This window comes from Canis lupus, chromosome 20 (assembly GCF_003254725.2).
Source record: "Canis lupus dingo isolate Sandy chromosome 20, ASM325472v2, whole genome shotgun sequence".
Classification (NCBI taxonomy): Eukaryota; Metazoa; Chordata; class Mammalia; order Carnivora; family Canidae; genus Canis; species Canis lupus.
The window spans coordinates 48,697,869-48,720,746 of NC_064262.1; the positions used below are offsets into that span (position 1 = coordinate 48,697,869).

Sequence of the window (22,878 nt, forward strand, 5' to 3'; positions counted from 1 at the left end):
TCACGGACAGCAGCAGCGGACTTGGGCTGAGGTTCCCGGGCGGGCGGGCGCGGAGAGACGCGGGAAGCAGGGGCTGGGCGGGGGTCGCGGCGCCGCAGCCAGCGCAGCCAACCCGAGGGGCCGCCGCCGCCGCCCAGCGCGCTCCGGGGCCGCCGGCCGCCGCCAGCACCCGCCGCGCCGCAGCTCCGGGACCGGCCCCGGCCGCCGTCGCCGCGATGGGCAACGCCGCAGCCGCCAAGAAGGGCAGCGAGCAGGAGAGCGGTGAGTGCCCGGGCCGTGACCCTGATCCCGGCCCCTCGCTGCCGGCCCCCGCCCTGTCCATCACCGCCTGGCCCCTCCCCCTTTGCGCCCCCCCCCCCATTTCTCTGCTCATCCCCCTCCCGGCGCCCCTTCCCCCTGCCTGTCCAAGGTTGGCGCCCAGGGTCCGCAAAAGACCCTCGTAGGGGCCCCCTTGCCAAAGGCCACCCCCCACTGCAAAGACTGTGCCCCCCCCCACCCAGCTGTCACTGCCAACCAAGGCACGTATGACCGCTGGGGCCCCACATGGGGCCTTGTCACCACCCCAACCCCTCCTTTCCTGGTCCCTCTCCCCCCACTTCCTCCCTCACCTCTGCCTCTAATGGGACCCACTGCCAGACCCCGACCCAGGCTTCTGCCGTAGTGGGAGCGCTGTGGGGTCTGCCTCCACCCCGCAGGGACCTTGGCCACTTGGTGACCACACCCCTCCCCCCTCCAGCCCCCGCCATCTTTCTCCTGCCCTTCCCCTTTTCACCTTATCACACCCCCCTCCAAACCCATGGCTGCCCCCCTTAAGCATTTCCCAGAGCCACCTCCAGCGTTGTTTTTCCCTTCTGTGTCACTTGGCATGGGGGACAGGATCTTTCTGGGTCCCTCTGCCCCTCTCCCATCCTGTCACTCTGTCACTCTGCCTCTCTGCCTGTGTACCCTCCTCCAAGCAAACGTCTGTCCTTAGCCGAGGTAGCAGACTGTTTATGAACCTAAAGAACTGCCTCAGTGCTTCTGAAGCCAAGTTTGAGCCCGTCTTGCTGGGATTCATTGCATCTTCTTTCCTGGGTTCGGGGCGAGGAAGGGGGGTGGCATCAGCAGTGCTCCTTCTCATCTCCTGCTATGCAGTGAGCTCTAGGCGTCTTGGAGTGCCCCTCAATAAATGGTTGTTTCACAACTGAGGCTCCGTCACTCGCCCAGTGCCCAGGGCTTCTTCACCCGCTCCTGGCCCAGGATGAAAAGTGGGGTATGAAGTGTCTGGGTTTAGCAGGGCTCATTCAGCTTGAGCTGGGTTGGTAAGAAAGGGGACTTGAGGCATGACAGTTGGGGAGAGTAGTGAGTGACATCTAAGGACTTGCTTTGCCAAGAGACAAATAGATTCTGATCATTCCCAAGGCTCAGCCAGAGAGAGGCCTGTTTTCCCCGCTCAGTCCCCAAATTATGTTGGCCTTTTCCGGCCAGGGAGATTCTGTGTCTGGAAATGCCTTCAGAAATGGCCTCAAGCCCCTTACTCAGTTCCCCTAGATCTTAATTTGTCATCTCTCCAGACCTGTAGCTGGACCTTAGCTAGGATCCCCTTCCAGTTACCCAGAAATAGTCAGAACTGAAAAGGGAGGCCGTGTCCAAATACGCCCTTCCCAATTTCTGGTCTCAGACCCCAACGTCTGAGTTCTTTGAATACACCTCTCCCCCTCCCCCAGAAAGGCCCAGGCATGAAACCGAAGGAACTTTATTCCCACACGGATTCAAGTGGCAGAACTCAGAATCACCAAGCAGCCATGGGAAGGCGTGACATGTCACCGATGGGCGGGGGACAGGGAGGCAAGTGCCTGTAGCTGAGCACTTGATGACAGAGGAGCAGGTGGGTAGTGACCAAAAAAGGTCTAGGCATGAGCTTGGAGGGGACTGGGCAGAGGGGGAGGGGCTGGGCCCCCAGCAGGTGAGGCTATCTGGGAGGTAGAAGGTGGAAGCAAGTGGCTATATATTGCAGTAGCTCAGTTGAAAGTTGGGGAAATGACATCGTCCTGGAAAACTTTCAAGGCATATCAAACACACGCGGCGTGGGGCAAAAAGCTGCACAGGGAAAAGGATCCCCGAGAAAAAGATCAAAGAGGCTCTGGAAGGAAACACTAATTCTCTCAGAGCGCAGGCCAGACACCCAGAAGTAGACTATCACGATGAAACAGAACTCCTGTTTATTGGGCATCTAGGATGTGCCAGGCTAAATGGTCTCCATAGATCTCTCTGCTTGAGTGATTTTTAAAAGAGTTTTCTCCGAATTTTCCAAACATGCCATCTGAGTTTGACACAGACGATGTCAAAGAGGCAGGATTCACATCCAGATCCGCTTACAGCCGACTTCCTAGACTCCGGAATTTCCCAGCCCAGATACGCTCAAGCTGCCTCCCTAATTTTTACTCTATTTGCGTACATTTTCTTAATTTAAAATAATAAAGTTTTGACCCACCTTTGTTCAGATGCAAAGTTTGATCTTTCCTACCTAAGCAGTAATATAAATGAAATTGTGAGATTGCTGTGCCAGTCATATTCTCTCTGATACACATTAAAATACAATGTAACTGTACAAGTGAAACATCCCTAAAATCATTTTATGCCCCACCAGTGGGACCCATGTCAAACTTCGGGAAATGTCCCAAGCTCTACTTCCTTCCAGAGGCTTGCAGGGGCCCTCAGAGAAGGATATAGGATGAGAGAGGAAGCCCTTTTTGCTTCCAAGCTCAGATTCCAAAAGGATGGAATTAGACAAACTTTGCCCTCTTGTAACTAGGGTGGGATGTGGGTAGGGGTGGGGGCAGTAGCCAGGCCAGCCTGCAGGGGGCACCTGAATTTCATCTGCCAGCTGCCAGCCTGACCTGGGTAAGGAACATGCCCAAGCCATAGTAGGCAACAGTGAGGCATTCTGCAGCCCCCATGCTACTGTCTCCATGGCAGGAGACAGTGTCAGCTTCCTCCTAGGAGGACAGGGATCTAGAACAAGCTCTGGGGTGAGACGGTGTGAGGGGTGGGGGTGGGGTGCCGGTGAGGAGGGATCTGTACCCAAAGATGCCAAAGCCATTGGCAGAGGCCAGAGTAAGATGCTAAGAGGACATATAAAAAGACCAAGCTCTGGGCTCTGAGCAAGCTGGAGAACTGAGAGAAGCAGTGGCCCCAAGAGGCCCGGGGACAAGCGGCCAAGTGGAGCTCAGGCCTTGGCTGGCACTGGCCAAAGGCACCCCTGGGAGCTGGCGCACAGACGGAGTGGGGCTGGTGAGAGGGAGCCCCCAGAGACCCCTCCAGGTCTAGGGACAAGCAGATCCAGGCTGTGCGAGATGTGCCCCCCCCAGAGACCCCTGAACAGAAAGAATAGTGGCCCTCTACCATCCTCCAGAAGCCTGAGAGTAGCAAACACCCTGTGTGCATTGGCAGTTGTATGGGTGCCCAAGAGGGTCCTGCCAAGGCAGCTTTTCCTTCAGCCCAGTCAGGCCTACATAAGCTTGAGGGTCCTGTCTGTCCCTCCCCTGCACCCGTTGGTCCCTAAATTAGGTTTCTCTTCCTGCCACCACCCCACAGTTCCCTGCCTCCCCCTACAGATAGAGCATTGGGCATGGGCAGCCCAGCTGGTGCAGCAGGTCTCATGAGCCTTCCCAGCCACCGTAGTCTTGGTGCCCTGAGAGGAAGACTGAGTGATGGCTTCCAACACCAACGATGGTGAGGATGAGCCCTGTTGCTATAGCAACTTCCCAGGCACTCTGCCCCTCAAGCCAGGGAAGGGCTGCAGTGGGGTCTAGAGAACAGGTGGAGAGGAAGAGTCTGTGGACCCCTGGCTGGCCCTGCAAACCCTCCCTTACTAACAACCCTGAGCTTGCGGGCCTGGGGAAAAGCGGAGGTATGGGTGGCCCCATCCAGAGACAAGGTCCACCCAGAGGTGGGGGTCCAGCTCGGACCAAGGCGGTGGGATGGTCCAGACCAGGGTTGGGCTGAGCTCAGAATGGGACTTGGTTCAGCTCAGTGGTGGAGTCCAGGACATAGTGGATGGTTCGGTAGAGGATGGGGGCTCATCCGACTGGGGAGTGATCTGGTCCAGAACAGGGGTCTAGTTCAGAATAGCAATTGGTCCAGTCCAGTGTTGGGGTCCAAGCTGGATTGGAGAAATCAGCCAGCCCAAAGTAGGGGTCCCAGCCCAGGCAGGGCATCCATCCCTGCCCCAGAATTCCCAGGACAAACAGGTTTGGGAGGGCAGAGTGTGCTGTGATGGTTGTCTGGGGAGTCTGAGGCTGGGCTCCTGCCTCCTGCTGTGGCCCTGGCTTGTTGAGGGGTGTCTGGGGTTCTGTTAGCCCAAATCAAACCCAGCCCAAGTGGAGGGTGGCAACCACCCCCCCTCAATTCCCCATAGGAGACATGGCAGGGGGGCAGGTTTCATAAGCCAGCAGCTGGCTGGATTTCCCTTCTCTGCCACTTCCTGTTGTTAGCAGGGGCCACGGGTGCTGGGCACTTTCGGAGAAGCTACCATTGACCCTCCACTTTATTTGGGATGTGGAAAGAAGGAGGAAGATGGTCAAGGCTGCCTTCCCTTCCCCCACCCCTAGGTTTAGCCTTTCGTTTCCGGTTGGACTTTCATGGCTGAAAGCAGAGCCAAGCACAGGGCAACGTTTGGCAGAGGCCAAGGACATCCTGCGCTTGTCGGTCCCTTTTTTGCCTCTACACAGGAATAAGACAAATCCAGACGCACCCACTTTTCTCTCAGGGTAGCGGGATTTGGGGGCTCCAAGTTCAAAGAGGACTTTGGGGAATGGATAGGGTGGCTCTTGCATCTGCCACTCCCCCCAACCACCACGCCTTTCTCTCCATCCGCTCTTTCAGCTAATTAACGGGGCTCTGGGGCCTCTTTGGCCCCCAGGGAGCCCCTTGCTGCTGCCTGGGCCTGAACCTTAACTCCTTCTCCTCTGCCCAGTGGGCACTGCCCTGGGCACATCCGGTGCCATCCTCTGGGTAGTTCACCCACTGAGGAAAACAGGACCTGGCATCTTGGGAGTAGTGAAGTCCCTGGAACAGGAAGTTAGCTTTAGCACTCCACCCCTGGGGCAGCCAGGCCAGCCAGAAGGGACACCCTCAGGAGAATCTTCCCACTGCCTTCTGCCAAGGAGGGCCTTTGCAAACCTTGGCCAGCTGGGAGCAGGTACCTTTAAATGCTTCCCTGGCAACCAGCTCCTCCTCCCTGGTCCCCTGAGGCCCTCCGGAGGAAGCCAGCTCAGAGGCTTTGCGTATTCCTGGTTTCCCTGCAAAGGGAAGATTGCAGGGAGAGTCCAGGGCTGCCTGGAATGGATGTGGGGTCAGGCAGCAGCCGGGGTAGTGACTCGGAGACCACCTTCCAGCTGTGGCTGCAGCTGCTCCTTTGGGCCCACCTGACTATCCGCTTCCTGGCCTACCTGCACCACGCTTTCTGGGCCCCTAAGCCACAGCCAGCACCCTGAGCCTCCCTGGCCAGGGGCAGATGGGTGCCAGATCACCCTATCCTTCTCCACCCCCCCATTGCATTGCACCCTCTGCTGGAAGAGGTAGGAAGCAGAGGTGAGTATGGGGGCTCCTGGCTGGGGTTCCCCCCATCATTATCCCCCTTTATCTGCCCATTTCTTCTGGCACTGTCTCCCCTCCCAACTGTGCCCAAATCTGGCAAGCCAACGGCACCAAAGGGGACACAGTCTGGCCTTTAGTACTTTGAGAGTCCAGACAAGGGCTGTATTAGGGCTGGAGCCTCTCAGTGGGGTACTAGCAGACAGCCAAAGGCACAGGCCCACTGAGTCAAGAAAAAGCAGAGTATGGCAGTTCTCAGGGGAACAGGACTGGGCATTCTGGTTTCTTACCACACCCCTTCCGTTGCCTTCTTGGGTGGGCAAAGATGAAGCCCCAAGAGGGTACCCTCTCCACGGCTACCTTCATCCAGAATCTAGTGTGTATGTTTGTAGGTTTCCAAGGAAGGTGTTATATGTCTAAAAAGATTCTGCTAGCCAAAGCCTTGGATTTGGTGCAGCCCTCAGGCTCAGAGAGGTCTCAAGCAGTGGATGGCCCAGCCAGGTACCAGCCTAGGACTCCTGGCCATTTCTTGACTGCCCCCTGTCTGCTCCGTCACTCATTTTAGGGCTTTCCTGGCCAACAGTGTCTTCATCTGCCACACTTGTAGCCCCATGGAAGGATCTTCTCCCCAGACGCTTAGGGGAGTCTTGGGGCCCATGGGAGTGGTGCCTACCCATGAGGCTGTGTGGGATTCCTAGCACTGTGTTTGGGTAGTCCAGGCAGATGACAGACAAAAGCCAAAGTGCAAGTGTGCAGAACCCCTGAGGGTGGCAGATGTTGCAGGAACATCAAGGAATAGAATAGAAGACAGCTCTGTCTGTGGGCCATTCCGGTGCACTGCCTCCAGCCAAGGGTGAAGCAGTTAATCTTGTGGGCAATGAGGTCCGGCCGGCAACCTCAGGCCTGGTCAGTCTTCCCATCTGTACAATGAGAGTAATAGCAGTTCTGACCCATCAGGATAGGAAGTAAGCATAGAAAGCATTCAGCACAGGACTGACACACGAGAAGGGTCCCTGAACAACAATGTGCCTGGCCCCGCATGGTGGTTACAAGGACAGGTCAGTAGCGCAAGAATCCACCAGGCTGTACATTTAAAGTTTGAAAGGTCAATGCACACACCCCTCCCTCAGCCCCCATATTTTGTATCACAGTTTTTAGAAATACTTAAAGACAGAATCCGTAGTTGCCATTTATAATGCACTAACCCATGAGGTGCCTAGGTGGCTCAGTTGGTTAAGTGTCTGCCTTCAGCTCAGCTCGGGTCATGATCCCCGGGATCAAGCCCCTCATCAGGCTCCCTGCTCACTGGGGAGCCTGCTTCTGCCTGCAGCTCCCCACTGTTTGTGTTCTCTTTCTCTGTGTCAGATAAATAAAATCTTTAAAAACGTGTATATAATGCACTAACCCTGTACCAGCCACTGTCCAACCGCCTTTGCCAAGATTAACTTGTTCAGTCCTCACAACCACCCTACCAGGTCATTACTAGTGTTAATCCCATTTTACAGATGAGGAAAACTGAGGTCAGGTCAGTTGCGCAGCTCATCAGAGACCAGGCTAAGATTTGAACTTGATCTTGTCCCAGAGTCCTGGCCCCTTACTGCTTTGCTGGGCTCCTTCTCAGCCTTGGTGAGAATGCCTGTTTTCAAGCCTCAGCTTCCTAGGATAGTAAATGGGAAGAATGGGTCAAAGGAAAGTTGGTAGGCCCAGGGTCCACCAGAAGGTCTTCACCATTAGCCAGATGGTGATGTTGCCTTGGGGTGCTGAAGGGCCCATAGAGCATGGGCATTGGGTAAGGCCCCCCTTGAACCAGCTCTGGAAGAAGGACCCCAGGACTGGCAAAGGCAGGAGTGGGGCCAGCTGGGGGCCAAGGCAACAGCTGAGCCCCCCCAAGGGCGCCTGCTACCCGAGCCCCAGAGGCCTCCACCCAGGGCCTGGCCTCCCCAGAGAAGGGGCTGGAGGAGCAGCCAAATCCCCAGGCTATAAATATCTTGGCTGGCGTCGGCCCTGGCCATGGAATGTCGGTCAGAACTGGGGCGAGTGGGGGTGGGCTGGCCTGAGCGCCACTCTCTGTACCCCTAAGAGTAACCCCCCGAGTCAACTTGCACCCCGTTTGGTTTAGAGTTGAGGCTGTATCCCACTTCTCTGAATAAAGGGGGCCTAGGCCCCAGCCCAGATTGGGACCCCCCAAAGCTGCCCTCCAGCTCAGCCAGGGTACCTGAAGTTACCAAAGGTCAGTCTCTGGGCTGAGACAGCTATGTCCCACTTTGCACAAATGAGCATCTCCCCAGGAATAGCCTAGGCCCACCCTGATAAGATGGGGTCTCTACCTAACACACTCTCTTTTCTTTTCAGTGAAAGAGTTCTTAGCCAAAGCCAAAGAAGACTTTCTTAAAAAATGGGAAAATCCTGCTCAGGTAAGCCCCCCTTGGAGGAAGAGCCTCGAGGGGTGAGCACACGGCCCCCCATCCTACAGCTGTGTCCCTGTAACATGGCGAGGACTATTAGGGCCTTGTGGAGGTCTCTGGACCTGCCCCCATTTGCTCCCTAGATGCCCATGGGGACTCCTGGGCAGAGGCACCCAATCGCCCACTGCCACACTCCCCCACCCCACCACCCCCTTCCACCTGGTGGCCCCTGCCCCCCACGCAGCTGCCAGCAGTGCCTGGGCCCCAGGCCAGGGCCGGATCTGGCCCTTGCCATCCGCCTTAAGGAATGTGTCCTTCGCCATCTTGTTTTTCCGCCCCCTGTCCTCACCCCCAGCACTCCACCCACTCCTCTGGGCCCCCTCTGCTGGTGGCAGAGGGGATGCCCCGGACCTTGGCCTTGCTCCCACCTGGAGGGGATCCCTGACCCTCCCAAATCCTCCATCCACAGAATACAGCCCATTTGGATCAGTTTGAACGAATCAAGACCCTCGGCACGGGCTCCTTTGGGCGGGTGATGCTGGTGAAGCACAAGGAGACCGGGAACCACTTTGCCATGAAGATCCTCGACAAACAGAAGGTAAGCATGGCTGGGCCAGGAGACCACCATCCTCCCCACACTGGGCCTTCGCTCAGACTGTTCCCACTGCCTGAGTGGTCTCCCTGTCTGTCATTCATCAACTGTTTTCTGAGCCTCCATAATGTGCCAGACCCGAGGGCCAGAAGTGCCCATGCTGCCTTCATGAACCTTCCCCTCCGGACCAGCCACTGATGGAAATCCAGGTAGTGGACATGGGTTCAGACACCTAGTCTATATCAAGGAAGTCAGAAGTCGTCCTGGGGAAAGTGTTGTATTTACACAGACCTTTTTTCTTTTCTTTTTTTTTTAAATATATTTATTAGAGAGAGATAGCAAGAGAACACAAGCAGGAGTGAGGAGTTGGGGGTGGCAGAGGGAGAGGGAGAAGCAGACTCTTCGCTAAGCCAGGAGCTCGATGCAAAGCTCGATTCCAGGACCCTAGGATCCTGACCCCAGCCAAAGGCAGACACTTAACTGACTGAGCCACCCAGGCGCCCCACATAGACCTTGTTTCTGTAAATATTTTTGAGACCCTACTTTATGCCAGACACTGCTGTAGGATAGCATTGTTCAGTAGAAACGTATTACAAGCTATATATGGTTTTAAATTAAAAAAAAAAAGATTTTATTCATTTATTCACAAGAGACAGAGAGAGGCAGAAGGAGAAGCAGGCTCCCTGCAGCAAGTCCGATGTGGGACTCGATCCTGGGACTCGGGGATCACGCCCTGAGCCAAAGGCAAACGCTTAACCACTGAGCCACCCAGGCATCCTGGTTTTAAATTTTCTAGAAACTCCTTTTAAAAAGTAAAAAGAAAGAAAAAAAAAAAAAAAAAAGTAAAAAGAATAAAAAAAAAAAAAGTAAAAAGAAATAGGTAGAATTAATTTCAGCAATGTACTCTAATTAAGCCAGTATATCTACAATATTGTAATTTGAACATATGTAACCAGTGTAAAAATATCATTAACGAGATATCTCAATTTTTTTCTGTATTAAGTCTTCAAAGTCCCGTTTGTATTTTATACTTACATCTCTTCAGATGTTAAGTCTTTACTTTTCTAGTCTTCACTTTCTAACAAGAAAAAGCAGAGAGGTTGGAAAAGCAGATTCACATAGCCCGCATTATTCTAATCAAGCTTAAGTTACCCAGGAACTACCTTGAGTGTCCTTTTTTTTTTAATAGATTTTTTTCTTTTTAAGATTTTATTTATTTATTTGAGAGAGAGAGAGCACATGCACACAAGCAGGGGGAGCAGCAGAGGAGAGGGAGAAGCAGCTTCCCTGCTGAGCCGGGAGCCCAATATGGGGCTTGATCCCAGGACTCTGAGATCATGACCTGAGCCCAGTGCAGACGCTTAACCCACTGAGGGACCCAGGCACCCCAAGCCTCCGTTTGTAAATTTTTTTTCAAGACTTGATTTATTCACGAGAGACACACACAGAGAGAGAGAGAGGGAGAGAGAGGCAGAGAGACAGGCAGAGGGAGGGTCCATGCAGGGAGCCCGACATGAGACTCAATCCTGGGTCTCCAGGATCAGGCCCTGGGCTGAAGGCAGCGCTAAACTGCTAAGCCACCTGGGCTGCCCTGTAAATTTTTTTTAATTTAATTTATTTATTCATGAGAGACACAGAGAGAGAGGCAGAGACACAGGCAGAAGGAGAAGCAGGCTCCCCACAGGGAGCCCAATGTGGGACTCATTCCCAGGACCCCAGGATCACAACCTGACCCAAAGGCAGATGCTCAACCACTGAGCCACCCAGGTGCCCCCCAATATCCATTTTTAAATGTTCATTTTAGAAACTTAAAATTTTATTTTACTATTTTTTTAAAAGATTTTATTTATTTATTCATGAGACATAAGCAGAGGGAGAACCCAGCTCCTGGGGCAGCCTGTGGCTCAGCGGTTTAGGGCGTGATCCTGGAGACCTGGGATCGAGTCCCATGTCAGGTTCCCTGCATGGAGTCTGCTTCTCCCTCTGCCTCTCTCTCTCTCTCTCTCTCTCTCTCTCTTTCTCTCTCTGTGTGTCTCTCATGAATGAATGGATAGATAGATAGATAGATAGATAGATAGATAGATAGATAGATAGATAGAAGAAGCCAGCTCCCTGTGGGGAGCCCAATGCGGGGCTCGATCCCAGGACCTTTGCTATCAAGACCTGAGCCAAAAAAAAAAAAAAAAAGACCTGAGCCAAAGGCAGATGCTCAACCACTGAGCCACCTAGGTGCCTCTGAAACTTAAAATTTTAAACTGTGTTCCCTAGTCATCTAGCCACATCTCAGGAGCTCAGCAGCCATACATGGCTAGTGTGGACTCAATGGACAGTGCAGGTGTAGACCTATGGCACCAGCTGTGAGCAGAGCAGGAAATGCCCGAGCACAGCAGATCAGAGCTGACCAAAGGGCCAACCTGCCTGCATGAGTCATGTGGGCCTAACACTGACTAGCTGCGAGTGACCTTGGGCAAGTCACTTCCCTTCTCTGCATCTGAGTCTTCCAAACTGCCACATGCACAGTGCATGCCCCTCAGGGCTCTTGTCACTATGTGTGAGGTACCTGCTGGGGACAGCTGAGGAACAATTAGCCTCGGGTTTGAGTGGCTGTGGTGAGGTTGCTCTGAATGCAGGGAAGGTATTTCTAAAGCCCCCATCTCTTAGGCACTACTCTTGCTTGTCTTTTCAGTTTCAGCTTAGCTGTCCCTTCCTCCAGGAAGCCTTCTCTGACTCTCCCAACCCCCTGACTTTACCAGGCCCTACTTCTGGGTATCAGGGAAAAGAAGGAACCTCTCACACACCCTCCTCTCTGCCCTCCCTTCCTGCCCCTACAGGTCGTGAAGCTGAAACAGATTGAGCATACCCTGAACGAAAAGCGCATCCTGCAAGCGGTCAACTTCCCGTTCCTCGTCAAACTCGAGTTCTCCTTCAAGGTGGGGTCCCCAGGCCAGGGTCACTGCTCAGCAGTACAGCCTCAGGTTCCCCAAAGCTGGGTGGGGGCTGAGGGCAAGCAGTGGCTGCCTGAGGAAGCAGGCCTACTAACAGGAAAGGAGAGCCCCAGAGGAGGGATGCTAGGGGGCATGAGTCAGCCTGAGACTCTGGTAGACCTGTGTTCAACTCCTGGACCCGCCAGCTTCCAGCTTGAATACCTTGGGCAGATCACCCAACCTGGCTGACATCCCTCCAAACCACCTCTCCGTTTTACAGCAAGCACCTGACACACAACCACTGGCCCGAACTGCGCCATGCAGCCTGGATTCCAATGCTAGCTCTGTGTACCTCCAGGCCGTGTGACGCTGGCAAGTGACTTCACCGTCCCTGAGACTCAGTTTCCTTGTCTATAAGATGGGCTTATAACAGTCCCCACCTAATGGGGTAGCCATGACCATTCCAAGCACAGTATGAGTGCCCCACATGAGCTATTTTAGGTATTGTCCTAAGCTGTGATCACAAGATCTGGGGACAGCCATTCAATGCCTGAGACCCAGACAGTCACACAGGCCCCGTGTGTGATTTAAAGCTCTGCTGCTGTCATCTTAAAAGTTGCAGTAATTTTAACAAGGGGCTTCAGATTTTCGTTTTGGGGCCCCACCAGTTCTCTAGTCCATCCAGGACCCATTTTACTGGTGACAAAACTGTAATCTCAAGCTTTGGTCAAGACAGTCTCAGACATGAGCCACCATGGAGTCCTCTCTCCAGCCCAGGCATGTTGGCTGGTCCCCTAACACCCCACCTGCCAGCCCTCACTTTGACCCCCTAGAAGCAGGATACCAGCTACCCTTCCTACTTTGTGGGCAGAAGGAAATGTGACGGGTGGCTCAGGGAGTACAGTGCCTGGCACTCCAAACAGGCTTCATATGGGAGCCAGGATTGTTGTTGTCACTTCATTTTCATACATCTGCTATGGAAGGACACCAGGCCTTCAAATGGGGCCCAGGGCTTGGGGAGCAGGGGCCTGATCAGCCGCTGCTTCCCACAGGACAACTCGAATTTATACATGGTCATGGAGTATGTGCCTGGCGGGGAGATGTTCTCGCACCTGCGGCGGATCGGAAGGTTCAGGTGAGCCGGCCAGCCCCTGCCACACAGCAAGCCTGGGGTGTCCACAGGTGTCACCATATGACCAAGCCATCTGGGGACGGGCAGTGGGCTCTCCCTGTCTGTCTAGGTTCTTGTTGCCCCTGAGCCGAGGAATCTGTGATTTCCCAACCACCACAAAACAGAAACGGTGACTTAGAGCTCACTGTTTAAGTTGGCAGTTTAAAAATTTATGCTATCATTTTTCTTAGTTATATAGGTATGTGCTTTACATACAACAGAATACACAGATATTCAACGTTCTGCCCTCTGTGTTCTCACAGTTGCATACACTTGTGAAACCACCACCCAAAATACCATGGAGAACATTTCCATCCCCCCCCCAGAAAATTCCCTCAAACCCCGTTCTTGGCAAATTGCCGCCCTGAAGAAGGCAGTTGTCCTTTTTGGTTTCAAACACCATATATATGTTTGGTCTGGGTTTGGACATGATATAAATGGAATCACAGAGTTTATAGTTTTCCGTTCCTTCTCTTGCTTCACATAATCGTCTTAACATCTAGACATGTTGCTGAGCATATTCATCGTTTGTCGTGGTAGTGGTGTTGGGGACAATTCCCATTGTATGAATCTACTACATTCTGATCATGTTCCTCTGTTAATGGACATGCGGGCTCTTTCCCATTTGGGGCCATATATGAAGAAGTCTGCTCTGCTTATGTATTTGGAATAGCTGGGCTGGGGCGGCTCTGTCGGGCAGCTGCTAGACCATTTGTAGGGGTGGGCAGGTCATGCTGGGCATAACCACATGCACTCACCTGTCACCTCCCCAATCATCCCCACTAGTGAACCGCATGCCCGCTTCTATGCGGCCCAGATCGTCCTGACCTTCGAGTACCTGCACTCACTTGACCTCATCTACCGGGACCTGAAGCCGGAGAACCTCCTCATTGACCAGCAGGGCTACATTCAGGTGCCTACCAGGGCAGGCGAGGGGTAGGCCCAGGCGGCTGTGGGCTGGATCCATGCCCCTCCCGCCCTCCTTCCTGGCCAACAGCCTTTTCTTGTGCCCACAGGTGACAGACTTCGGTTTTGCCAAGCGTGTAAAAGGCCGCACCTGGACCTTATGCGGGACCCCCGAGTACCTGGCCCCGGAAATCATCCTGAGCAAAGTAGGCACTCTCCGCCCATCCTACTGCCCTGAGGCCCATTCCACCTGCACCCCCTCCCCATCCTCCTCTCCTCACATCATACTCCCCTCTCACTGCAGGGCTACAACAAGGCTGTGGACTGGTGGGCCCTAGGGGTTCTCATCTACGAGATGGCCGCTGGCTACCCACCCTTCTTTGCTGACCAGCCCATCCAGATCTATGAGAAGATTGTCTCTGGGAAGGTGAGACCTGGATTTGGGGGCTAAGCCCCCAGACAGATCCTTCCCCACCAGTCCTGATCACCGTGGAGCCCTGCATGTTGTCAGAACAATCTAGAAGTTCATTAAGTTAGGCCAAGCAGTGAAGCTGGATGCACCAGTCACATTAAGAGGCCAGCACCTCACACCACCTCCCCATCTAATCCTGGACCCACACTGCTGATAACCTCAAGGGCTTCCAGAACCCCAAGGCTCACCTGAACACCTTCCCTGCCCGACAGGAGGCTCTGTTTGCCTCCAGTCGTCCCACTGAGCATGAGTCTTCACAAGTTACACAGCAGAAAAACAACTGTGTGCAGTTCCTGGGTACTGCTCCAGACCCTGCGGGGTCACTTAGGGTATGCAGCCCATATGTCCTCTCCCAAATGCAGACTTGCTAACTCTTGGGGTACGGGGGTGGGGGGCAGAGCTGTCACAGAGTACAGTATGTGCTCACCATCCCATGATGCACCCCCTTGGCTGTACCCCAGCACTTGAAAGGAGTGACGAAGCTCAGGCTTGGAGAACATGATCATAGACCCCACGGGCTCAAGACAAGGTGGGAGCCCCATCTCTGCCCTCAGCTCACTGCCTTGCTGAGAGGACCCAGCCATCCATCCACTTAGCCCGGGAATTAGTGGAAGCAGCTCCCAGCTCAGCCTGGGACGCTGGCCTAGCTCCAAGTCTAGCTCAGCCACCCATTGGCTTTGAAACCTTGAGCAAGTGCCTTTGCCCCTCTGAGCTTCATCCTACCCATATGAGAACTGGGGAACCAGATGCTTGCCTCTCCAAGAAAGAAATCAGCTGCGACATGGGGTCACTAAAAAAGAAAAGACAAAGTGTCTGTCACCAGGCAGAAAATAAATTGTAGGGAAAATGGCCCAAAGTAGAAAAAGAAAAAAACATAGATTGTTCTGAGGGGGCAAGAGAAGAAGATGACCATAACTGCCTTCTTTGTAGCGTTTTACAGTTCTCACACGCTCAGCAGTATTATCTCCCTCCTGTAACTCTGGGATATCTGCCCCAAGCCCGAGAGACAGGCGCAGGCCCAGAGAGGTTAAAGGCCATGGCCAAGGTCATACAGCATGTAAGCTGGAGAGCCGTGCTGGAAGTTAGTTGTGGCAGCTGTAAACCCAGTGACTACTTGCAAACAAGGCTTTGGGGAAATTTCTGGAAGAGTTGAACTGAGCCTTAAAGAGTGGAAGAGCCTTAGCTATGGAGAGAAAGAGGGGGAAACAGAAGAACAGTCATCTCTCTCAGAACCATGAATATTTCAGAAGTCCCCAGGCCCCAGCAGAGCTGCCTTAGGAAACAGTGGCTAAGAATGCAAGTTCTGGAGTCCAACAGACCCAAGATGAAACCCTCCTGTCCCGCTTCTCTGTGTGACCTCTGGCAAGCTGTTTAACCCTCCTGAGCCTCTTTCCTCATCTCTAAAATGGGAACCATCCTAGTCTTTACCCGAGAGCAGCAGTTCTCAGAGTGGCCCCCTGTCCAGAAGCATCAGCATGGCTGAGGAACACGCTAGACCTACAGGTTCTCAAAACTCCTGATTCAGATACTCCAGGGGGCCCCACACGCTGTTTTAATGGGATTCTAAAACACACTCAAGTTGGGGGTTCTCCACCCAGTAGGGCTGTTAGGAGGCAAAGGTAGCATTCTGGGATCCCCAGACTCCAGACAAATGCCCCACCCTGTCTGTTGACCCCCTCCCCAGGTGCGGTTCCCGTCCCACTTCAGCTCTGACCTGAAGGATCTGCTACGGAACCTGTTGCAGGTGGACCTCACCAAACGCTTCGGGAACCTCAAGAATGGGGTGAACGATATCAAGAACCACAAGTGGTTTGCCACAACTGACTGGATCGCCATCTATCAGAGGAAGGTGGGCCGCTTCCTTTCCCCTGTCCCACCACTGAATATGTGCACCAAAGGCTTCGGGAGCCGGCCATGAGCTCCCAGGGAGGGCTGTCAGTGGAGAGATGGAAAAGGCAATGGCATCTGAAAATGGGCCACAGGTTTGGAGTCAATCTAGCTGAGGCACCTTAGAGCGGTGGGGGGTCTAGAAGTGGGACCGTGGGGTCATTTGGTCACTCTGTGACCTTGGGTAGGAGACATCCCTCTGGTGAATTGGCTATAATGAGATTCTTAGGTTGTAAAAGTGAGACCACACTCTCATGGTAAGTTCAAGCCTGGGTCAGAGTAAATTATCTCATGAATGTTAGGCCATTCATATTTATTGTTGTAAGGGTGATTATGTTGACTACTGAGGTCTGAGTGGTTCTTGACCCCTCTCCAGGTGGAAGCTCCCTTCATACCAAAGTTTAAAGGCCCTGGGGACACGAGTAATTTTGACGACTATGAGGAGGAAGAGATCCGAGTCTCCATCAATGAAAAGTGTGGCAAGGAGTTTACTGAGTTTTAGGGGTGTGCCTGTGCCCCCATGGGTTTTCTTTCTTTCTTTCTTTTTTTTTTTTTTTTTTTTTTGGTGGGGGGGGTGGGAGGGTTGGATTGAACAGCCAGAGGGCCCCAGAGTTCCTTGCATCTAACTTCACCCCCACCCCACCCTCCAGGGTAGGGGGAGCAGGAAGTCAGATATTCAGAGGAATGGAAACACCAGCTGCTCCCCCTTATCCCCTCACCCTCCTGCCCCTACCCCTACTGCTTTTGCCTTCCTCCTCCCCAGAAGCCCACCACCCAGCCCACTTCTGCCTGTTTTAAATGAGTTTCTGAGTTCCAGTCAGACCATGTCTTGCTGGCATATTCAGGGACAGGGTGTGGAAAGAGGGGCCCAAACTTAACTCCATCCCCACCTCCCCTGAACACAGGCATCACCCACTAAGGGCAAATGAAGGAAAGACCAGCCTTCTCTTCAGAGCAGTGGTGCCTGGAAAGGAGAGATTTTAGTGACCTCTTCAGTGGGCTGCTTGCTAGAATTTAAAAAAGAAAAAAAAAAAAAAAGATAATCTTATTTAAGTTCCACCAGTGCCTCCCCCCCTTCCTCTACCCCTACCCCTCCCAGCCCCCCCCTTTCCCAAATCCATTTTAACAAGGCTAGGAAGCAGACTGAATTTGTAAAGGAAGGAGCTGGGGTTCAAACCTCCGCCCCAAGCTGCTAATCTACTCTGCTCCTCTGCCCACCTCCCCCCAACCCAGGGGGTCCCCTGGCAAGCCTCGAAGGGTCTCAGCCCCTTTAGGAAGCCCCTGTCCCCTTCCGCCCCAACAGACCTTTCTTCACCCTTGGGCTTCTGGCCGAGACAAAGAAAGCAGCTGCCCCTGTCCCTGCCAAAGAGGAGTTGTCCCCCGAAAAGATAGAAGGGGAGCTCCAAGCCCAGGGTCTTTCCTCCCACCAGCACTCCCCCTAAACTCTAATTTTATTCTGAGCTAGATTTTAATGCCCAGCCTCCTCAGCTCAGTTGGGAAGGCAACCCCCCCCCCCCAAAAAAAGAAGGCAAAGCCCTCCTCCCCCTCATGTCCCGGGTTCAAGGCCAGGGTTGCTAGGGAGGGGCTGCCCATTTTATTCACCCAGCAGCCTCCGTCCCCTTCCCCCCCATCCTGGGCGCTCCTCCTCTGCTTAGCTGTCAGCTGTCCATCACCCCTTCTCCTCCCCCCATTTGTGCTTTTTTCTCTCTGAACAGAAAAGTGGGGAGCCACCCCCATTCATCCCCATATTTGTCCCTCTCATAACTTCTCCCCATCCAGGAGGAGCTCTCAGGCCTGGGGTGGGGCCCCGGGTGGGCACGGGGGCGATTCAACCTGTGTGCTGCGAAGGACGCGACTTCCTCTTGAACAGTGTGCTGTTGTAAACATATTTGAAAACTATTACCAATAAAGTTTTGTTTAAAAAAAAAAGTGTCGCTGGTGTTCCCGACTTTGGTCACCCACCCACATACCCCCGGGGGTTTGGACAGAGAATTTCGGACCCCAACGTCCTGGCTAATCAGGATCTGGCCTGGAGTCCCTGTAAAGCCGGGTTTGGCCAGAATTCCGCCACTACCCACCCCCCCGCAGGAGAAGGGGGCGCCAAACTGCCCTTTGACCCTGGATTCGGGGTCCCCGAATCTGCGGCGCGCCCCCTCGGCGTCCAGCCCTCGGCCGAGAGGGCGCTCTAGGGAGGCGCTGGGGCCGGCGCGCCGGGAGGCCGAGCGGCGGCGGGGGCGGCCCTGGCAGGGGGGGTAGAGGGTGGGGGGGACCGTGCGCGCCCCCCTCCCCGCAACCTCGGCGCGGAGCGCGGGGCCAAGCGCGCCTTTGGGGCGCGGGGGCGGCGACAGTCCGAGGGTCCCCGCGGCGCTCGGCAAGCGCAGCGGCCCGGCCCGCGGGCGGCGAGTTCCCGGTAAGTGCGGTCCCGAGAGCGGAGCGCGCCGGGGAGGCGTGGAGAGGGGGGCTGGGCGCCGGGGACGTCTGGGTCCCGCGCCCAATGGCTGGAGGGCGGCCGAGCGCCGCCCGCCCGCCCCGCCCGCCCCCTCTCCCCTCCCCCCGGCGCTCCCCTCCCCCTCCCCCGCCCGCCGCTTTCCCCCGCCCCCGCCCCGGCGCCAACTCCACGGCGCCTCCTTAAAAAGCGCGCGGGAGTTGTAAGGGGGGGCCGGAGCGAGCCAGAGTGAGCGAGAGCGCAGGGTAAAGGGGGCGGGCGGGGGGCCCGGGCTCCACCTTAAAAGCGGGCGCGTGGGGGTGGGAGGGAGGAAGGCGGGCGGCGGGGAGGAGGGAGGGAGGGAAGGAAGGGGGGCCGGAGTGTCCCGGGCGCAGGGCGCGCGTGCGGCGGCGGCGGCGGCGGGGAGGGGCCGGCCGCGCCGCGCTCCCCTCCTCCCTCCTCGCATCCCCGGCCCCGCGCGCGCCCAGCAGAAGCGGGTCTGTGTGTGCGTGCGTGCGAGTGAGTGAGTGTGTGCATATTTTTTTCTCTCTTTTCTTTCTCTCTCACTGTTTTTTCTCTCTCTCGCTCCCTCTCTCTCGCTTTTTTTTTTTTTTTTTTTTTTTTTTGCAAAGAAACAGCAGCGCCGCCGCCGCTCCGCCGAGGCGCTGCGCCCCCCGGGGGGGGAGGCGGAGGAGGCGGGCAGCGGCGGAGGGAGGGGAGCCGGGGAGGGGGGCGCCGCGCTGGGAGGGAGGCAGCGCGCACGGTGCAGCCGGGCCGGGCGGGAGGCATGGCGGGGCCCCCGGCCCTACCCCCGCCGGAGACGGCGGCGGCCGCCACCACGGCGGCCGCTGCCTCGTCGTCCGCCGCTTCCCCGCACTACCAAGAGTGGATCCTGGACACCATCGACTCGCTGCGCTCGCGCAAGGCGCGGCCGGACCTGGAGCGCATCTGCCGGATGGTGCGGCGGCGGCACGGCCCGGAGCCGGAGCGCACGCGCGCCGAGCTCGAGAAACTGATCCAGCAGCGCGCCGTGCTCCGGGTCAGCTACAAGGGGAGCATCTCGTACCGCAACGCGGCGCGCGTCCAGCCGCCCCGGCGCGGAGCCACCCCGCCGGCCCCGCCGCGCGCCCCCCGCGGGGGCCCCGCCGCCGCCGCCGCCGCCGCCGCCGCCGCTGCCGCCGCCGCCGCGCCGCCGCCCACGCCCGCCCCGCCGCCACCGCCCGCGCCCGTCGCCGCCACCGCCCCGGCCCGGGCGCCCCGCGCGGCCGCCGCCGCCGCCGCCACAGCGCCCCCCTCGCCCGGCCCCGCGCAGCCGGGCCCCCGCGCGCAGCGGGCCGCGCCCCTGGCCGCGCCGCCGCCCGCGCCCGCCGCTCCTCCGGCAGTGGCGCCCCCGGCCGGCCCGCGCCGCGCCCCCCCGCCCGCCGTCGCCGCCCGGGAGCCGCCGCTGCCGCCGCCGCCGCCACAGCCGCCGGCGCCGCCACAGCAGCAGCAGCCGCCGCCGCCGCAGCCACAGCAGCCGCCGGAGGGGGGCGCGGCGCGGGCCGGCGGCCCGGCGCGGCCCGTGAGCCTGCGGGAAGTCGTGCGCTACCTCGGGGGCAGCGGCGGCGCCGGCGGCCGCCTGACCCGCGGCCGCGTGCAGGGGCTGCTGGAGGAAGAGGCGGCAGCGCGGGGCCGCCTGGAGCGCACCCGCCTCGGAGCGCTCGCGCTGCCCCGCGGGGACAGGCCCGGACGGGCGCCGCCGGCCGCCAGCGCCCGCGCGTCGCGGAGCAAGGTGAGCGCGCTGGGGAAGGGGGGTGCCGCGCGGTAGGCAGGTGCGGGCGAAGTTGGTGGCGGGGCGCGAGTCCCGGGAGGAACCGGGTGGCGGGCGGCCCTGGCTCTTCGCGTCTTTCCTGCGGGTTCGGCGCCTGGTGACCTTGGCAAGTGACTTAATCTTGCCGAGCCTCAGTTTCCTCCGCTTGTAGAAAGCGACTTAATAGCAGTAGCGACCCCTTGAGGTTGTTGAGCGAGTTTAGTGAGATTTGGCTACTGAGGGCTTTATTAACACAGAGCCTGGCACGGACTGAATGCGTAAAAGTTAGTCCGTGTTGATATTAAAGGTGGGTGTTAAGCACACCACTCGCTCCTGGATCGCAGGGTCTGGGCCCGGGGCCAGAACAGCCACTAACCTTTCCCGCCTCTCTCCCGGGCACCAGAGAGGTGGAGAAGAGCGAGTGCTTGAGAAGGAAGAGGAGGAAGAAGACGACGAAGATGAGGATGAGGAAGATGATGTGTCCGAGGGCTCGGAGGTGCCTGAGGGTGACCGTCCAGCAGGTGCCCAGCACCACCAGCTTAATGGCGAGCGAGGCCCTCAGAGTGCCAAGGAGAGGGTCAAGGAGTGGACGCCCTGTGGACCCCACCAGGGCCAGGATGAAGGCCGGGGGCCGGCACCGGGCAGTGGTACCCGCCAAGTGTTCTCCATGGCAGCCATGAATAAGGAGGGGGGGTCAGGTAGGGATCTCTGAGTTGAAGGGTGTTGCCTGGTGGGGAGGAACTGAACCCCAAGACAAAGCCATAGGCGTACGTGTTTTCTCTCCTAGCCTCTGCTGCCACTGGGCCCGACTCCCCATCCCCTGTGCCTTTGCCCCCAGGAAAACCAGCCCTGCCCGGGGCTGATGGAACCCCCTTTGGCTGTCCGTAAGTTGGGGTATTTGAGCCATGGGGGTGTTGCCTACATGTGTGTAACAGAACCGGGAGGATTGCAGCTCACTGCTTGCGTCTGTTCTGACACAGTTCTGGGCGCAAAGAGAAGCCGGCTGACCCTGTCGAGTGGACGGTGATGGATGTGGTCGAGTACTTCACCGAGGCCGGCTTCCCGGAGCAGGCAACAGCTTTCCAAGAGCAGGCGAGTTCCCATCTCTCAGTGTACCCCTCTATTCCAGGGCTTCAGTGGGAGGGCATCTGCTCTGACCCTGCTGTGACCCTGCTCGCTCGTTCTCTCTGTCCCACCCAGGAAATTGATGGCAAGTCTTTGCTGCTCATGCAGCGCACAGATGTGCTGACTGGCCTGTCCATCCGCCTGGGCCCAGCCCTGAAAATCTACGAGCACCACATCAAGGTGCTACAGCAAGGCCACTTTGAGGATGACGACCCCGATGGCTTTCTAGGCTGAGCGCCCAGCCTCCCCTCTGCCCCAGCCCATTCCAGCCCCCATCTCACCCAAGACCCCCAGAGTCCAGGAGCTGGATGGGGACACTCAGCCCTCAACAGATTCCAGTGAGGGGGCGTTCCTCCCTTCTCATCTCTTCCCTGTGTTTTCCTAGCATACACACATTTGGCCCCCAGCACATCCTGTACTCCATAATAGAGGAGTGTGGGGTGGGACAGGGCCTGCTCATTTCATCCCAGGAGGCCAGCCCTCCCCCCAAGTCTAGGACATTTTTGGAAAAAAAAAAAAAAAAGTGGGGGCTTCCTATCTACCCTAGATCCTCTTCAGTTCACCCAGATGTTTCCTATATAAATGTTCTGTTTTACCTGTTCATTTTGATGGGTGGCCTTTCTTCTCTCCCCCACCACCCATGCCCTATCCCAGTCTGCCTCTGGCCTCCAGCCCCTGGGAACAGCTGGGGTGGGGTCCCTGGGTCTTCCCTAACCCTCTCCTTTCTTTCTGTTGGTTGTCGCTCCAGCTGGCTGTATTGCTTTTTAATATTGCACCGAAGGTTTTTTAAATAAAGTTTTAAAAAAAAATGCCAGGAGTTGAGTTTTATGAATGGAGTGGGGGAGGGGCAGGAAGAGCTATAGCAGCCTCCTGGGAGGGGCTAGAGTTAAGACCATTGAGGAGAAAGACAGGTAGTGCATGAGGCTGCCCCACAGCCTGCTAGGACAAGAAGTGCTCAGGGAGAGCAGGGATCTTTGCTCAGTTGGGTCATCTCCCCACGCTCAGAGCAGTACCCAGGCACACAGTAGGCACTCAAATATTTGAATGACCAGCAGTTTAACTCGGCTTTACGAGCATTTTCTCAGTCGTTCTGTCTGCAGCCCTATGAGGCAGAGAGCTCATAAAAAAACCCACTTTCTGGAAGAGGCAACTGGCTCAGCACAGCAAGGATGCTTGCTCAGGGTCACACAGGGTGGGGTCGGACACCTGTCTGAGCTCTTTACCCAGAGTCTTTTTAAGTGTAAATGCACTTGGCTTCGTGGCTGTATGTCTGTCAGCCTTGGCATGCCACCAAGAATCTAGTCTATAATACAGGGGTCTGTTCTGGGCCCGTGTAGGGTCTCCAGGCTTCGCGGTCCTCGCCAACAGAAGAACTAGAAGGGATGAGATCCTGGGACAGGCACGTTTTTCCAAGTGGAGATTTTAAGTATTGTTAGTTGAAACAGCTACTGACCTCACAAGTCCCTACTAAGTTCTAATGCAGTTTCTCAACTCCATTAGAGTTTGGGTTTGTTTTTTTTGTTTTTTGTTTTTTTTATATATATATATATACAGATTCTGGGGCCAGAGTCAGGTTCTGAGGCCGGGGTGTCCCCCCTTTATGTA

The 22,878-nt window shown here is 56.3% G+C and overlaps 2 protein-coding genes across 4 annotated transcripts; both read left to right on the forward strand.

Annotated features, from left to right (window-relative positions):
* Positions 1 to 6: 6 nt before the first annotated feature.
* PRKACA (protein kinase cAMP-activated catalytic subunit alpha) lies at positions 7 to 17,863 on the forward strand. 3 transcript variants are annotated; one of them, XM_025457777.3, is made up of 10 exons: positions 7 to 261; positions 7,930 to 7,991; positions 8,452 to 8,580; positions 11,406 to 11,504; positions 12,551 to 12,633; positions 13,456 to 13,582; positions 13,686 to 13,781; positions 13,880 to 14,002; positions 15,732 to 15,896; positions 16,311 to 17,863. In XM_025457777.3, the coding sequence occupies exons 1-10, from the start codon at positions 216 to 218 to the stop codon at positions 16,434 to 16,436; spliced, it is 1,056 nt and encodes a 351-aa protein (XP_025313562.1). In that variant the 5' UTR covers positions 7 to 215; the 3' UTR covers positions 16,437 to 17,863. The 3 variants fall into 3 exon arrangements, with proteins under 3 accessions (XP_025313562.1, XP_025313563.1, XP_025313561.1); XM_025457778.3 differs by lacking the exon at positions 7 to 261 and adding an exon at positions 3,624 to 3,714; XM_025457776.3 differs by lacking the exon at positions 7 to 261 and adding an exon at positions 3,721 to 3,892.
* Positions 17,864 to 19,067: 1,204 nt separating this feature from the next.
* SAMD1 (sterile alpha motif domain containing 1) lies at positions 19,068 to 22,085 on the forward strand. Its single transcript, XM_025457774.3, has 5 exons — positions 19,068 to 20,130; positions 20,552 to 20,846; positions 20,936 to 21,032; positions 21,129 to 21,240; positions 21,349 to 22,085. Exons 1-5 carry the CDS (start codon positions 19,147 to 19,149, stop codon positions 21,505 to 21,507), a joined length of 1,647 nt encoding a protein of 548 aa, XP_025313559.1. The 5' UTR covers positions 19,068 to 19,146; the 3' UTR covers positions 21,508 to 22,085.
* The last annotated feature ends 793 nt before the right edge of the window (positions 22,086 to 22,878 follow it).

What these genes read in the sequence shown, in the direction of transcription:
- PRKACA (XM_025457776.3), top strand. Translation starts at nt 3,721, where the DNA reads ATGAGCCCTGTTGCTATAGCAACTTCCCAGGCACTCTGCCCCTCAAGC. An exon ending in GGGCCTGGGGAAAAGCGGAG is followed by an intron (nt 3,893 to 7,929) that starts GTATGGGTGGCC and finishes TTTTCTTTTCAG; the next exon opens with TGAAAGAGTTCTTAGCCAAA. An exon ending in AACTCGAGTTCTCCTTCAAG is followed by an intron (nt 11,505 to 12,550) that starts GTGGGGTCCCCA and finishes TGCTTCCCACAG; the next exon opens with GACAACTCGAATTTATACAT.
- SAMD1 (XM_025457774.3), top strand. Translation starts at nt 19,147, where the DNA reads ATGGCGGGGCCCCCGGCCCTACCCCCGCCGGAGACGGCGGCGGCCGCC. An exon ending in GAATAAGGAGGGGGGGTCAG is followed by an intron (nt 20,847 to 20,935) that starts GTAGGGATCTCT and finishes TTTCTCTCCTAG; the next exon opens with CCTCTGCTGCCACTGGGCCC. An exon ending in CAACAGCTTTCCAAGAGCAG is followed by an intron (nt 21,241 to 21,348) that starts GCGAGTTCCCAT and finishes TGTCCCACCCAG; the next exon opens with GAAATTGATGGCAAGTCTTT.